This window comes from Rhinolophus hipposideros (genome assembly GCF_964194185.1).
Source record: "Rhinolophus hipposideros genome assembly, chromosome: 19".
Classification (NCBI taxonomy): Eukaryota; Metazoa; Chordata; class Mammalia; order Chiroptera; family Rhinolophidae; genus Rhinolophus; species Rhinolophus hipposideros.
This window is the reverse complement of record NC_138065.1, coordinates 13,776,805-13,792,842: the sequence shown is the minus strand read 5'-3', so window position 1 is coordinate 13,792,842 and position 16,038 is coordinate 13,776,805. Positions and strand designations below refer to the sequence as shown.

At 52.9% G+C, this 16,038-nt stretch overlaps 2 protein-coding genes across 3 annotated transcripts; both read left to right on the top strand.

The window, feature by feature from the left end:
• Positions 1 to 930: 930 nt before the first annotated feature.
• Positions 931 to 7,443, top strand: LOC308510749 (glutathione S-transferase Mu 1). Its single transcript, XM_081080549.1, has 8 exons — positions 931 to 1,066; positions 1,301 to 1,376; positions 1,800 to 1,864; positions 2,164 to 2,245; positions 2,344 to 2,444; positions 3,216 to 3,311; positions 3,395 to 3,505; positions 4,414 to 7,443. Exons 1-8 carry the CDS (start codon positions 983 to 985, stop codon positions 4,501 to 4,503), a joined length of 705 nt encoding a protein of 234 aa, XP_080936675.1. The 5' UTR covers positions 931 to 982; the 3' UTR covers positions 4,504 to 7,443.
• Positions 7,444 to 8,667: 1,224 nt separating this feature from the next.
• Positions 8,668 to 14,667, top strand: LOC308510750 (glutathione S-transferase Mu 1). 2 transcript variants are annotated; one of them, XM_081080550.1, is made up of 8 exons: positions 8,668 to 9,066; positions 9,298 to 9,373; positions 9,811 to 9,875; positions 10,175 to 10,256; positions 10,355 to 10,455; positions 11,244 to 11,339; positions 11,423 to 11,533; positions 13,628 to 14,667. In XM_081080550.1, the coding sequence occupies exons 1-8, from the start codon at positions 9,031 to 9,033 to the stop codon at positions 13,715 to 13,717; spliced, it is 657 nt and encodes a 218-aa protein (XP_080936676.1). In that variant the 5' UTR covers positions 8,668 to 9,030; the 3' UTR covers positions 13,718 to 14,667. The 2 variants fall into 2 exon arrangements, with proteins under 2 accessions (XP_080936676.1, XP_080936677.1); XM_081080551.1 differs by having other exon boundaries at positions 8,795 to 9,066; positions 9,298 to 9,356.
• The last annotated feature ends 1,371 nt before the right edge of the window (positions 14,668 to 16,038 follow it).

The following is a 16,038-nucleotide window of genomic DNA, read 5'->3' as shown; positions in this document are numbered from 1 at the left end:
GCCACCCTCTTATACCTCAAAGCAAACGTGTGTCAGGAGCAGGTCAGGGCTGGACTCAATGGACCCGCACTAACTGGTCCTGGGGGCGTCCTCCAGGCTCCTGACCAGCCCCCCCCCCCCCTGCAGCAGGACAGGCCTCTCTGGACCCTCAGAGGACAGCTCTTCCCCCCTCCCTCACCCTCCCTCTGTGACCACCATGCTCCAGGTGTGTCCTTGTCAATGAGAGGGACATGTCGCTGGCCGGCAGGACATCTCTGGTCTGCACCTCGATACCCCACCTCTCTGCTTCTGCATGTAGATTCACCACTGAGACCATAAAGCTAATGGATTAATTTCGATGTGATCCTTATCGCTTAGCCCCTTAGGCAAAGGGCTGGGTCCTCCAAAGTTCCTGAAAGGAAAACACTGAGAACACGTTTCCTGCACGCTGCCCTGGTCCTGGCTGTTCCTCGCCCACTGATGGCCTGTTCTTGAAGACACAAGGCTGTCAGGGATCCTAGGGTCTGGAGGAGCCTCCAGACTGGCCGGTCCTCCTGTGACACGTGCTGATTGACACTCGATTTGAGGGGCGCCACTCTGGGCTTTAACAGGGCAGTCTGCGCCTCCCAGAGCCGGCGAGAATCTGCAGCCCGGGGGCGAGGCTGAGCAATGCCCGGAGGGGGAGAGAGGAGCCGTGTTCTCGTGATTCACACTTGTCTCCCAAGCGCACTGCCCGAGGTTACTACGCGGGCGGGAGCCCCGGATCCGGCTGGGGGACTCGGCAAGCCCGAGCCAGGGGGCCCCGCGTCTCGGCGCCCAGACCCGGGATCTCCAGGGCCCGCCGCCCGCAGCGGAAATGCACTGCGTGGACCCGCCCTGGGGTCTAGAAGCCTCCCTCTGGGGCTCGGGCGCCGCGGGCGCAGGAGGCGGGGATTGGCTGGGGGCGGGGCGGGGGCGGGGCGGGGGCGGGGCCTCGCCCAGGCTCCGCGGCCCGAGCACCCGGATGAAGTTCCCGCGGCTCTCGGATGCCTGCAACCACGAAACGCTGACCATGGCCATGACTTTGGGATACTGGGACATCCGCGGGGTGAGCGAGGGGTCCCCCGGGCGGCTGGGTGGAGGCGGGCACACGGACCCGCGGCGCAGCAGGGCCGGTTCTCCCAGGGGGTCCTCAGGGAGGGCTGCAGCCGAGACCCATTAGCGCCCTTTCCTTCCCGGCGGGCGTGGGTGGGGGGTGAAGGGGCTGGGGGTCACCCGCAGCAGAGTCTGTCACGCGGTCAGGACCCCCGTCTCTGACCTCTGTCGCGGCCGTCCCTCCCAGCTGGCGCACGCCATCCGCCTGCTCCTGGAGTACACAGACTCAAACTATGAGGAGAAGAAGTACGCGATGGGGGACGGTAATGGCATCCTCCTTGCGTCCGACTTCCGCCCAGCTCCTGCTGGTTTGGTCCCCAGCGCGGGTGTCCTGGCCACCTGTGGCCCCGCCAGTGGAGCAGGGGCTTGTCCTTCCCTAACCCTGTGACTGCAGCGTGGCCGTCCAGATAGGACAGGACCGGGGATTGCTGGGCCCCCGTGTGCACTTACTGGGATGGCTTCTTCCCCTGGGGCTGGCCTGCACCTTGTGCAAGCCTTACGGGGGAGGGGGGGTCCTTGAGACTTTTAAGCGGCCCCCCCCCGACCCCCACACCTGGGATGACAGACGTAGTGGTTCAGATTCCAGACCCACCTGTCAGGGGCTTTGCCGCTGACTCCGTGGTAGGTTCCCTGGGAAAGAGGGGTGGCCGTGGGAAGTTCCTTTCACTCCATCTTCTCTACCACAGCTCCCGACTACGACAGAAGCCAGTGGCTGAGTGAAAAATTCAAGCTGGGCCTGGACTTCCCCAATGTAGGTGCAGAGGCTGGGGCGCTGTGGGAGACTGAACCTTGCCTTGAACTTTTCGTGCCTCTGCTGGGAAATCTCCTTTCCCAGCTTGGATTGAGGCTTCTGCTCAGCCCCTCACCTTCCTGGTTGTCTTCACTGCCTTTCCGTGACGTTCTGTGTTCCAGCTCATTCATTCATTTTAAAGTATATTTATTCAGTGCCTACCATGGGCCAAACACTGAGAGGCCAGTTTTGTCTCTGTCCTCGATGGAGGGAGTGGGTACAGGGGAGCCTATGGCTGACTGCCCCTGTTGGCCTTTCAGCTGCCCTACTTAATTGATGGGGCTCACAGACTCACCCAGAGCAACGCCATCCTTCGCTACATTGCTCGCAAGCATAACCTGTGTGAGTAGGATTGAGGGCAGGATGATGGGGGACCGGTGGCTATGCCCCTGGGCTGGCTGGGGCGGGATAGTGAGGGAGAATCTCTGCTGTGTCTGTAGGTGGGGAGACGGAGGAGGAGAGGATTCGTGTGGACATTTTGGAGAACGAAGTTATGGACTCATCTAATCAGCTGGCTGGGGTTTGCTACAGCCCTGAATTTGTGAGTCCCCTCAAGCTGGTTAAGCTGGACAGGGTTCAATAGGACTTTGGACTCTTGTGTCCCGTCTGCTCTGGTCCTGTTTGTCGTTTGACCTTCTTGGAACTTATGATCCTCCAACCTGGTCTCTATACTCCCAGCAGAGTGACCCTCATAACCCCCACTGCCTCACTTGAAAACTGGCGGAAGTTCCTTTCATCTTAGAAAGGGTGGAGGTTTAGTTCTTAAAGTGTGTTCACCTTGTTAGCCCAGCACTGCCTCCTGGACACCCGAGGACGTCAGCACATGTGCCCAGTAGGCAGCACGGGCAGCCACAAATCTTCTGTGCCTCTCCCTCTTGCTCTCAGCCCCTGACATTCTCTACCTGTCTGGAAAGTTCTTGTGTCCTTCCGGCTAGAACTTATGACTCCTTTCCCTGGGTCATTTTAATCTGTGCTGCGTTGATTCTTCCTGACACCGAGCTTGCCAGGTTCTCCTCGCACCCCTGGGTCTGTCCCAGAGCAGGTTGTTTCGAGATGAGTGGTGACAGGTTCAGGAACACGTTGGTTTTTCTCTGTGCCTTCCCAGTACTTCTTACAGATGGGAACTGGTACCCGGTAGGAGTTGAATGAACTCAGGTCCGAATAAATCGTAGCCTGGGCACTGAGGCAGGTGCCGTCAGGCCACGTGGCTGCTCATATTTGGCAGCTGGGGGACAGGCACTGCCCTCGGGAGGCCTCCCTGTCTGCTGAGGAGTCTGGGTCTGAGGGTAGTGACAGCTGTTTTGTGCCTCAGGAGAAACTGAAGCCTGATTACTTGAAGGCGCTCCCTGAAAAAATGAAGCTGTTCTCAGAGTTCCTGGGAAAGAGGTCTTGGTTTGCAGGGGACAAGGTAAGGGGAAGGTTTTGGGGTGGGGGAGATGATGTTTTCCCTGGTTCAGAGGTAGGCACCCATCGTCCTTTGCCTCTCTGCAGCTCACCTATGTGGATTTCCTGGCCTATGACATCTTAGACCTGCACTGTGTATTCGAGCCCAAGTGCCTGGATGCCTTCCCGAACCTGAAAGACTTTGTGGCCCGCTTCGAGGTGATTCCACTGATCCTCCAACTGTTTGTATCTCTGCTGTCTTCCCTTGTCTCCCTGATGCTGTCCTGAGACTGGAGCTAAAATGAAGAATAATTAGCTTTCATTGAAGACTCCTATATCAGGGTCTGTGCTCAGCATCTTACACAGGTTGTGTTAAATGTAATGTTTCCAACTTTCCCACATGGTAGATCTCTCACCTCCACTTTATAGGTAAGGAAGTCAGGCTGAAAGGATAGGTCATTTGCTCAAGGTCACAGAGTCAGCGCAGGCTGTGCTGGGCTCCCAGTCAGCACTGGGTTCTATGGGCAGCAGTCAGTGGCTCCCCATTTCCTGCACTGAAAGGAAAAGCTCAGGTCCTTTTCCAGCCAGGATTCTCTCTCTGCAGAGGTAGATTGTGCAGACTGGGAGGGTCAAGGCCTCCTGTGTGGGAGGGAAGTGCAGCACAAAGACCATATAATGGGAGACAGAGAGAGACTGAGAGAGAGCTCGCGCCAGGCTGCTTTCCAGCCCTCCCACTTGGCAGCTGTATGAGCGTGAGGAATGTGCTTTAGCTCTGTGTGCCTCAGTTTCCCTTCTGATGAATGGTGATTGTATAACGTGTCTTGTAGTTTGTGCATGGAGGTTCTAAACCTCTCTCATCATCTCTAGTGGATGTTAAGTACCTAGCCCTGTGTCAAGTTTTATTACGTGGTCACTCTATTAAGATATCACATCAGTTACAGGAAACTGGAAGCATTGATTTACCAGAGCTGGGGACCCCAGCCAGGTAGACACTGTCTTCTGCCCCAACGGTTGACCCCACAAAGAAGGCTTGCCTGGAGCCGGCAGTTGGTGTGCATGGAGTGGGGCTGCTTGATCTCCAGGCGGGCAGCAGACCCTGAAGTCTTGCCTTCTTTTTCTACCCTCAGGGCCTGAAGAAGATCTCTGCATACATGAAGTCCAGTCGCTTCCTTCCAAGCCCTGTGTACACAAAGGTGGCCTTGTGGGGCAACAAGTAGGGCCTTCGCAGCCAGGAGATGGGTGCAAGAAGCCAGCGCTGTGCTTGCTATGCCTGGGCCCTGGAGAAGAGCCGGATATCCCAGAACCGCCAGAACCAGCTGTCTTGTTCATTTGTCCTTTTTTTCTTTCCTTCACTGAGGCCCTATTTGGCCCCTTTCCCTTCTCTAATCTCAATTCTGCCTGGTTCTGAAAGCTCCACAGCACCCCAGTTTTTTCTGTGAAGTGTCCCCCCTCCTGCACTAAAGGCAACCAGACTGACCTTCCTTTCAGTGTTTCCTCTGGTTCAAGGGGCCCTCCTGGACCCCTGGCCTGGAGAGCTCAATGCTGAGCTCCCAGCATTGCCCTGAAGACCAGTATTGGACTGGGTGGTGCAGGCCCTGCTCACCTGCGTGGACCCTGCCCAGATGTGCGTGATCTCTAGTAAAGCCTTAATCACATCTGGTATGTCTTGTCTCATTCTCTCCTGGTCACCTGAACTCTCCAGCTGGCCCCACTGCTTCAAAGGGCCTGATTGGTGACAGTGACAGTGATTTTGTGCTTGTGGCTGCTATGGTAGGAAGATGTTTTGAGACTTCTTGTTCACATTTCTGACACCATTGCAGTGGGAAGCCTCATCCGGCTCTCTGTACAAGGGAGGCCTCTTTCTGGGCCTCAGTGTCTCACTCGTTCATCCTCTGTAGTCACACAACAGCCTAGCCAACGGTCCCTCCACGTCTTTTCTTAAGGAAAGAAGTCTGTGAGATTGTGCCTTTCTGGGACTCTGTTCCATCCTTGTGTTTACACCTTACGTCTCTCTGTCTGGTCCCCAAAAGATGGTTTGCAGCCAAAGACGGGTAAGATATCTCACGGGAGATACAACCTATGTCAGGCGGAACCGAGTGGGGACTCCCAATGAGCTGCCGTAAACAAATATGGGAAAGGGCCTTGCCTCCCCTTGCCCCTGCTTGGGAAAGTCTGTTGCCGGCTCTGGCTTTTCCCTCACAGCTGTCAGTTAGAAAAGTAATGAGAAGAACGAAGACCAGTTATCTCTTATATCTGAGAGACTTAACACAGAGAAGATATTTACCTTAAGTAAGATATAGTGGGACCTTGTACCTCGGCTGTTTAAAGACAGATAAATTGGCTTGGGATGTTTATATGATAAACGAGCCTCACAGACCGTGCCATAAAACACTGTTACTCCCTTGCATACTGGTCAAGAAAAGCCTCCAGTCCTCTGAGACTGACAGACCCCTGGCCTTCTGAGAGATTTAACAGCATTAAGTCTCTGTTTGTTTCTGTCTTAAAAACTTAGCCCAAACCACCCCTTCTTGCACCCTCACTGCCCGTGATGCACTGGACGCGACAATCCTCCATTATGGGGGGGTCCGTATGCAGAGCTGTGTGTCTTAGTGAGTTGGGCCCAGAGGTGGTGGGAATCCCCAGTGGAGAGAACCAGGATTCTTTTTCCCTTTTTTATTGTCTGGCTTTATCACATCTGTCAAGTCTCTAGGATCCCATCTTGACTCTTTTCTCAGATGTCTTCAAGGTACCCTCTAGGCTTGCTGCATAGCTGTCATTTAGAACCTTGTTTCCTGGTTGATTCCTTCTTTTTCCTAGGTATCTGTGAGAAAAATTTCTTTAGTCCTTGCAGATCTGAAAATGTCTATCGTCGTGTACACTGAACTAGAAGACCTTCGGACGTCTGATGGAATCCTCAGCTTCTGGAATTCAGCACTGCTGATGAGAAGGGTGATGCCAGCCTGACTTAAATCCCTTTTTAGTAATGGCTTTTTAAAAAAAATCTTCAGAAGCTCTTAGGTTCTTCTTGACATTCTGAGGTATCCAAGTCCAAAGTTACTATGGGGATCTAGGGGCTAATTTCCTCGCCATGTCATACCCTTCCAGGAGCAGTCTAAACCTAGGTTTCTTTCCTCCACCCTCATTCACCAGTCACCATTCCTCCATTGGCATTGCAATCACACGAGACAGTGGGCTGCGAATGAGGAAGTTTCTAGTAGCTCAGGAGTTCCCGAAATGCGCCACCATAAGCAGTTGCTGATTTTGTGGATCTGGTATTCAGGCAAGGCTCAGCTGGGGGACATATTGCAAATCAACAAGGATATTTGTCCAAAAATGATACATCCAAAAATAATGAAAAGAGGGCCTAATGAAAAAAGGGCCCAGTCTTGAACAGGCCTTTTCCAAATGGCCAATAAGCATATGAAAAAATGCTCAACGTCGTTAGATATTGGAGAAGTTATGAACAAGTCGGATCCTATTATATACCCACGTAAGCTGAAATGAAAAGGACGGACAATTGTTGAATTTATGGAGTCACTGGAAGTGTCACTCATTGCTGGTGGCAGAAACACTTTGGAGTACCAGCAAGATCTACCAGAAGTAAACATCTACCCTATGCCTCTGGAATCCTACTCCTTGCTATGTACCAACACAGATGAGTGCTTATGTCTTCTGGAAGACATGTACTTCCAGTAACATTCAAGGCAGCTTTATTTGAAATAGCCAATAACTGGCAGCAATCCAAATGTCTATCGATGGGAGAATGGACAGATAAACTGGTCTATTATTATGATTCCATTATTCCTATGATGGAATACTGTCTACAATGAATATACTACAATGAAAATAATGCTACACACGCAACAACGTGGTTGACTCAGTGTTGACAAAAAGCATGCAGACACAAAACTATGTACTATATAATTCTATCTACATGAAAATCTGTAGGCAAAATGAATCCAAGTTGATCGAGGTCAGGTGAATGGTGACTTGTATGTGGGATTGCTCATTGAAGGGACTTGTGCTGCAAATGTTCTGTTTTGATCTGGGTGGTCATTCCATGAATATTCGTATGTAAAATGCCACAGAATTGTACACTTAAGATCTGGGCACTTTAACTAAGTGTGATGTCTACATATATATTGTTTTATATGTTATATTATTTGTGTGTTTTTCTTTATCTCTCCCCATATGAGAGTCAGGCCTCAGTGCTGCCTGGCTCTGGAACTATTCGGGGGTCTGCTGTCTGACAGCCAGAGTTACACATGTATCCTGGAGGACCAGGCTTTCCAGCCCCTCCACCATGTTCTCTGCCCAACTCATTGTCATGGTCCTGCTGCCTGCAGCTACAGCCCCCAGTGCAAGATTATTTCCAGGTCTTTCCCGCACATAGCCCTCTCTGCCAGCTGGTCGCCAGGGGACTGGGTGCTCTGGTCTCCATACTACTAGCCAGGATGGCCCTCTAACTTGTAAGCCCAATTGTTTTCTAAAGTTCCACTCATTAGTTTTTACATATCCAAAAATACATCCACTAAACCTTATATCATGCCTTTTTTTAAAAAAGAAAATCATCACAATCAGACAATGTCCTATTCTCTTAGTGTTGAAACAGTCTTGTGCCTTCCAAGAAGAAAGGTGGCAGACAGGACATTTTTCTTGTAGCTGTTGTACCACAGGTCACAGATCACAGAGGTACATCAAAGGTTATCTAGCCACCCTCTTATACCTCAAAGCACACGTGTGTCAGGAGCAGGTCAGGGCTGGACTCAATGGACCCGCACTAACTGGTCCTGGGGGCGTCCTCCAGGCTCCCGACCAGCCACCCCTCCCCCCCCTCCCGCCCCCGCCCTCTCTGCAGCAGGACAGGCCTCTCTGGACCCTCAGAGGACAGCTCTTCCCCCCTCCCTCACCCTCCCTCTGTGACCACCATGCTCCAGGTGAGTGTCCTTGTCAATGAGAGGGACATGTCGCTGGCTGGCAGGACAGCTCTGATCTGCACCTCGATACCCCACCTCTCTGCTTCTGCATGTAGATTCACCACTGAGACCATAAAGCTAATGGATTAATTTCGATGTGATCCTTATCGCTTAGCCCCTTAGGCAAAGGGCTGGGTCCTCCAAAGTTCCTGAAAGGAAAACACTGAGAACACGTTTCCTGCACGCTGCCCTGGTCGTGGCTGTTCCTCGCCCACTGATGGCCTGTTCTTGAAGACACAAGGCTGTCAGGGATCCTAGGGTCTGGAGGAGCCTCCAGACTGGCCGGTCCTCCTGTGACACGTGCTGATTGAGACTCGATTTGAGGGGCGCCACTCTGGGCTTTAACAGGGCAGTCTGCGCCTCCCAGAGCCGGCGAGAATCTGCAGCCCGGGGGCGAGGCTGAGCAATGCCCGGAGGGGGAGAGAGAGGAGCCGTGTTCTTCTCGTGATTCACACTTGTCTCCCAAGCGCACTGCCAACTCCCTCCGACCTAGCCGAGAGGACACAGGGGGCAGGGAGGCCGCAGCGTCGCCGGGGAACTTCCGGGACCCTGAGAACGTACGGCCCCGACCTCGGGGCGCCCACTCCCGGGCTCTGGGGCCCCGCGGCTGCCCTAGGCTGAGGTCGCCCCAGGATCACTGCGCCTGGGACGCAGTGGGGCGGAGCCGAGGGGGGGCTGTGAGCGCTTTAGGCCCCGCCCCTCGTCCGAGGATTTAATTTCAGTCTGTGTCAGAGAAAGCCCGGAACACAGAGCACGAAAATCAGCGCCATGGCCATGACTTTGGGATACTGGGACCTGCGCGGGGTGAGCGAGGGGTCCCCCCGGGCGGCTGGGTGGAGGCGGGCACACGGACCCGCGGCGCAGCAGGGCCGGTTCTCCCAGGGGGTCCTCAGGGAGGGCTGCAGCCGAGACCCATTAGCGCCCTTTCCTTCCCGGCGGGCGTGGGGGGTGTCGGGGCTGGGGGTCACCCGCAGCAGAGTGTGTCACGCGGTCAGGACCCCCGTCTCTGACCTCTGTCGCGGCCGTCCCTCCCAGCTGGCGCACGCCATCCGCCTGCTCCTGGAGTACACAGACTCAAACTATGAGGAGAAGAAGTACGCGATGGGGGACGGTAATGGCATCCTCCTTGCGTCCGACTTCCGCCCAACTCCTGCTGGTTTGGTCCCCAGCGCGGGTGTCCTGGCCACCTGTGGCCCCACGAGTGGAGCAGGGGCTTGTCCTTCCCTAACCCTGTGACTGCAGCGTGGCCGTCCAGATAGGACAGGACCGGGGATTGCTGGGCCCCCGTGTGCACTTACTGGGATGGCTTCTTCCCCTGGGGCTGGCCTGCACCTTGTGCAAGCCTTACGGGGGGGGGGGGGGGGGGGGGGTTCTTGAGACTTTTAAGCGGCCCCCCCCCCCCTCCTTCACTCCTGGGATGACAGACGACGTAGTGGTTCACATTCCAGACCCACCTGTCAGGGTCTTTGCCGCTGACTCCGTGGTAGGTTCCCTGGGAAAGAGGGGTGGCCGTGGGAAGTTCCTTTCACTCCATCTTCTCTACCACAGCTCCCGACTACGACAGAAGCCAGTGGCTGAGTGAAAAATTCAAGCTGGGCCTGGACTTCCCCAATGTAGGTGCAGAGGCTGGGGCGCTGTGGGAGACTGAACCTTGCCTTGAACTTTTCGTGCTTCTGCTCTGAAATCTCCTTTCCCAGCTTGGATTGAGGCTTCTGCTCAGCCCCTCACCTTCTTGGTTCTCTTCACTGCCTTTCCGTGACGTTCTGTGTTCCAGCTCATTCATTCATTTTAAAGTATATTTATTCAGTGCCTACCATGGGCCAAACACTGAGAGGCCAGTTTCACCTCTGTCCTTGATGAAGGGAGCGGGTACAGGGGAGCCTATGGCTGATTGCCCCTGTTGGCCTTTCAGCTGCCCTACTTAATTGATGGGGCTCACAGACTCACCCAGAGCAACGCCATCCTTCGCTACATTGCTCGCAAGCATAACCTGTGTGAGTAGGATTGAGGGCAGGATGATGGGGGACCGGTGGCTATGCCCCTGGGCTGGCTGGGGCGGGATAGTGAGGGAGAATCTCTGCTGTGTCTGTAGGTGGGGAGACGGAGGAGGAGAGGATTCGTGTGGACATTTTGGAGAACGAAGTTATGGATACCCGAATGTCCCTGGCCAGGATTTGCTACAGCCCTGAATTTGTGAGTTCCCCTCCTGCTCTGTTAGGCTGAATAGGTTTCAATAGGACTTTGGACTCTTGTGTCCCGTCTGCTCTGGTCCTGTTTGTCGTTTGACCTTCTTGGAACCTCTGATCCTCCAACTTGGTCTCTATACTCCCAGCAGAGTGACCCTCATAACCCCCACTGCCTCACATGAAAACTGACGAAGTTCCTTTCATCTTAGAATAGAGTCCCGCCCCCAGGGTGGAGATTTAGTTCTTAAAGTGTGTTCACCTTGTTAGCCCAGCACTGCCTCCTGGACACCCGAGGACGTCAGCACATGTGCCCAGTAGGCAGCACGGGCAGCCTCAGATTCTCTGTGCCTCTCCCTCTTGCTCTCAGCTGGTGACGTATTCCTCCTGTCCAGAAAGTTCTTGTGTCCTTCCGGCTAGAACTTATGACTCCTTTCCCTGGGTCATTTTAATCTGTGCTGCGTTGATTCTTCCTGACACCCGAGCTTGCCAGGTTCTCTCCGCACCCCTGGGTCTGTCCCAGAGCAGGTTGTTTCGAGATGAGTGGTGACAGGTTCAGGAACACGTTGGTTTTTCTCTGTGCCTTCCCAGTACTTCCTACAGATGGGAACTGGTACCCGGTAGGAGTTGAATGAACTCAGGTCCGAATAAATCGTAGCCTGGGCACTGATGCAGGTGCCGTCAGGCCACGTGGCTGCTCATGTTTGGCAGCTGGGGGACAGGCACTGCCCTCGGGAGGCCTCCCTGTCTGCTGAGGAGTCTGTGTCTGAGGGTGGTGACAGCTGTTTTGTGCCTCAGGAGAAACTGAAGCCTGATTACTTGAAGGCGCTCCCTGAAAAAATGAAGCACTTCTCACAGTTTCTGGGAAAGAGGTCTTGGTTTGCAGGGGACAAGGTAAGGGGAAGGTTTTGGGGTGGGGGAGATGACGTTTTCCCTGGTTCAGAGGTAGGCACCCATCGTCCTTTGCCTCTCTGCAGCTCACCTATGTGGATTTCCTGGCCTATGACGTCTTAGACGTGCTCCGTGTATTCGAGCCCAAGTGCCTGGATGCCTTCCCGAACCTGAAAGACTTTGTGGCCCGCTTCGAGGTGATTCCACTGATCCTCCAACTGTTTGTATCTCTGCTGTCTTCCCTTGTCTCCCTGATGCTGTCCTGAGACTGGAGCTAAAATGAAGAATAATTAGCTTTCATTGAAGACTTGCTATATCAGGGTCTGTGCTCAGCATCTTACACAGGTTGTTTTAAATGTAATGTTTCCAACTTTCCTACATGGTAGATGTCTCACCTCCACTTTACTTTATAGATAAGGAAGTCAGGCTGAAAGGATAGGTCATTTGCTCAAGGTCACAGAGTCAGCGCAGGCTGTGCTGGGCTCCCAGTCAGCACTGGGTTCTATGGGCAGCAGTCAGTGGCTCCCTGTTTCCTGCACTGAAAGGAAAAGCTCAGGTCCTTCTCTAGCCTGGGTTTCGAGCTCCGGACAGTGTGGATAAAGCAGAATGTTCAGCAGTTTGTATGTAGAGGAATTAGTAGAGTTGAGACAAACAGGATTGACACTAAGTCCCAAAGACTCAGACAATATTAACTCCGGATCTCCAGACAGCTTTGCAGAATGAGATCCCCCATCGACCCCCTCAGGAGTGAGGTTTGGGGTGTCGGTGCTGGGATGTGTGTACATATATGGGTTCCCTGCGGAAGGATTTTATCTTGATGATTTCTTGTTGGACACTTTTTTTCCTTCTTTCTTTCCTCCTTCCCATTCTTTCCTTCTTCCCTCTAATTACCCGAGATACTGTCACTGAGGTGGCATTTGTTTTGTCATGTTCACGGATTTCCCTTTTCCTCTGTATGAGGCACTGTGTCAGGCGCAGAGGGGAGGCACAGGGGGCCCAGCCCCGGAGACCACCCTCCTTGGGCTCAGTGAGAAGGTCTTCTCAGTGGAGAAGTACAGGGGTACCAAGCTGTGTGGGGATGTGGGACCAGCTTGGTGCTGGAGGAGCAGCGCATGGACCCCACCTCACAGCTCCTCATCGGTCCCCGGCAGTCAATCACAACGTCTGCTCTGTGAACGTTTTGGGAGTGTGAGGCATCAGACCATCAGGTTTTTCAGCCTGCAATCTTGCCCTTTGCCAGTCCTCATCAAAAGAGCTGCTTTCTCAGCTAGTTCTTATCAGCTCTGGTTCTGGGCCAGACTGGTTGGCCTTGGTGATGATGACCGAGTTGGGTGACCCACAGGCAGGGAGGGATGGGGACAGCTGTTGGCTACAGTCTGCCCTGTTGGGGCCTGGCCTGTTGGGGACAGGCGGTCCGAGGATCTTTGAATCCCGTAGTGCTTCCCGGGCGTTCTCTATCTTGGGAAAATGGTGCTCACCTGTCAAAGGCTGAGTTGGCTGTGGCAGGACTGGCAATGAGTAGTTTGGGGCCCAGTGAGATTGGGCTCAAGTACCAGGCCAAACCGCTGGGCTTCCTCCTTTCAGTGAGGTAATAAGAGTCTGGCCCCGACTGGCTTTCCTGCTGCTCCCCCTCCTATCAGCTTTCATCCCGGTTTTGCTGAGTCATTGGGTGTCATCTGGCCTGATTGCAGCCGCACAGGCTCCCTCTGAGCCCCTCTGCTGTGGCGGGTCCTCTGTGTTCCCTGCCAAGCCGGGATTCTCTCTCTGCAGAGGTAGATTGTGCAGACTGGGAGGGTCAAGGCCTCCTGTGTGGGAGGGAAGTGCAGCACAAAGACCATAGAATGGGAGACAGAGAGAGACAGAGAGAGAGCGCATGCCAGGCTGCTTTCCAGCCCTCCCACTTGCCAGCCGTGTGAGCGTGAGGAAGGTGCTTTAGCTCTGTGTGCCTCGGTTTCCCTTCTGATGAATGGTGATTGTATAACCTGTCTTGTAGGGAGTGCATGGAGGTTCTAAACCTCTCTCATCATCTCTAGTGGATGTAAAGTACCTAGCACCGTGTCGAGTCTTATTATGTGGTCACTCTATTAAGATATCACATCAGTTACAGGAAACTGGAAGCATTGGTTTACCAGAGCTCGGGACCCCAGCCAGGTAGACTGTCTTCTGCCCCAACGGTTCACCCCACAAAGAAGGCTTGCCCGGAGCCTGCAGTCGGTGTGCGTAGAGTGGGGCTGCTTGATCTCCAGGCGGGCAGCAGACCCTGAAGTCTCTCCTTCTTTTTCTACCCTCAGGGCCTGAAGAAGATCTCTGCATACATGAAGTCCAGTCGCTTCCTCCCAAGACCTTTTTTCGGAAAGATGGCTTCGTGGGGCAACAAGTAGGGCCTTTGTAGCCAGGAGATGGGTACAAGAAGCCAGTGCTGTGTTTGCTATGCCCGCGCCCTGGAGAAGAGCCGGATATCCCAGAACCGCCAGAACCAGCTGTCTTGTTCATTTGTCCTTCTTTTCTTTCCTTCACTGAGGGCCTGTTTAGCTCCTTTTCCTTCCCCAGTCCCAGTTCACCCACATCTAAATGCTGTACAGCACCCCAGTTTTCTCTGTGAGGTCTCCCCCCAACATTGTCCTCTCTGCACTAAAGCCAACCAGACTGACCTTCCTTTCAGTGTTTCCTCTGGTTCAAGGAGCCCAACCGGACCCCTCATCTGGATAGCTCAGCCCTGAGTATTCACCACTGCCCTGACCTCCATTTATTTAGAATGGGGTGTATGAGCCCCAGGTGCTCGGCACACCTGAGGTCTGTGCTGCTTTGCCTCGCCCCGAGGCCTGAAGCTCTCTGCCTACATGAAGTCTAGCCATTTCCTCCCAGTACCTCTCTTTCTAAAGATTGCTATGTGGGACAACAAGTAGGTCCATGTAACAGTCAGGATTGGGGTGCAAGGAGCACACAGTGACCCTGGAGAACAGATGGACTTCTCTGTACCTTTCGAACCAGCTGTCTTACTTCTTTCTCTTTTTATTACTCCCTTCTGCCTCCCACCATATGCCTTATTGGCCCTCATACCATCTTCCCCACCCCCTTTCCTCCAAACCCTCTAAAGCGTCAGCTCCCTACTTTTCTTCAGCAATGTTCCTACCCCCACCCACATTACCCCTCTTACAGTCAATCCAACCAGACTGACGTTCCTTTCAGTAGTTTCCCTGCTTTGAGGAGCCTGACTGGACCCCTGGCCTGCAGATCTGACCGCTGAGCTCCCAACACTGCCCTGAAGACCAGCTCACCCAGCATTGTCCCTGCTTGGCCCTGCCTGCTCCCTAATAAAGTCTTAATCACACATGCTTGTCTTTTTTTCCCTTTTGGCCACTGGACTCAGGACTAACTGAGTGTGTGTGTGTGTGTGTGGGGGGGGGGTGTCCATTTTCCCTTCTGTTGTCCACAGTGGCTGGGTGGTAGTGATGTGTGTGTGGGGGCGGGGCAGGGAGGGGGACAGTTAGGATTATAAGGTTTTGTGCTCATTTCTGTCTCTGTACCTTGTGCCTCAGCATGGGGTCTCTATAGAAGAGGGTCTGGGTCCCTTCTTAATTCAGCATTCATAGAGTGCCTCCTGTAAGCTCATAGTACTCTGTCATAGTTCAGGGGGCTCTTGGGCGGTAGAGAAGGGAGTTGAATAGTCCATTGATAGTGTAGGAGCCTGGTGGGCTACCTTCTGTCAACCTTTTCCAGGATGTTCCCGGCTGTAAACACCCTTCCTCTGTGCTCTGACATCTCAACAAAACCCACTCCACTATATTATAATTGTTGTTTCACTATTTTCCTCTCTAACTCGATCATAAATTTGTTGAGAAGTGAATCCACGTCTAATTTGACTTTTTATCATACACATCACACTGCCTGAACATAATAAAAGCTGGAAATTTGAATTATCTCTAGGTGAAACCCTGGCAAACTCTACAGCCATTATTGGGATTTAGAGCTCTGGATCTAGTGAATCTCAGCCGCTGGAGGTAAAGAATAAGGCACAGAAGATTTTAAATGTATGACTCTGGGAGAATGAGCCATCAGCTCTAACTTAAGCATTTAATAGGGTCCAGCTGCTCTTTGAATCGCTTGACCTGACATGGACAGGCTTAGTGTCCTGGGCCAAAAGGTAGCCAACCAGGAGGTGTTGTGGGCCTGATAGCTGCAGAGGTGAAGGATTCATCAAACAGCCATCTGATGAGTGGGTTCCTCAAACAGTGGCTGGACAGGAGTTGGGCCTCCCTAAGGCACAGCCTTGAGACTTAGCTCATAACAGGAGAAGATTTGGAGAAGAATTTCGTTGAGCATTGGTCCAGATGGTCACTGCCTGCAAGTGCACTTCTTACAGTTACTGAATAAAAAGGGAGCAATAGGACTAACGTTAAAGATCATTAAGAAATAAATGATTAATTAAAAACAAAACTGGTAAGATAAAAGTTCAGCAAAGCTAATAAAAGTTTATGAAACTGGTAAGATAAAAGTTAAGCCAAAAGCATGTTAAACTTTAACTTAAAGACAGAAGGGATAAGAATACAAACGAATAGAAATTAGGAGTGACATTATGAAAAAAGATAAGCAGAGAGAATAAAAATATTAATCCGAGTAAAAGCAACATAGAACGGGTTGGCAAATGTTTTCTGTAAAGGGCTAGATAGCAAATATTTCTGGCTTTGTGTGCCATATGGTC

Bases quoted from the DNA above. Each gene is read 5' to 3' on its own strand.
- LOC308510750 (XM_081080550.1), top strand. From the start codon at position 9,031: ATGGCCATGACTTTGGGATACTGGGACCTGCGCGGG. The intron at 9,374-9,810 runs GTAATGGCATCC...TCTCTACCACAG, and splicing joins GAAGTACGCGATGGGGGACG to CTCCCGACTACGACAGAAGC. The intron at 10,257-10,354 runs GTGAGTAGGATT...CTGTGTCTGTAG, and splicing joins TGCTCGCAAGCATAACCTGT to GTGGGGAGACGGAGGAGGAG.
- LOC308510749 (XM_081080549.1), top strand. From the start codon at position 983: ATGAAGTTCCCGCGGCTCTCGGATGCCTGCAACCACGAAACGCTGACC. The intron at 3,312-3,394 runs GTAAGGGGAAGG...GCCTCTCTGCAG, and splicing joins CTTGGTTTGCAGGGGACAAG to CTCACCTATGTGGATTTCCT. The intron at 3,506-4,413 runs GTGATTCCACTG...TTCTACCCTCAG, and splicing joins ACTTTGTGGCCCGCTTCGAG to GGCCTGAAGAAGATCTCTGC.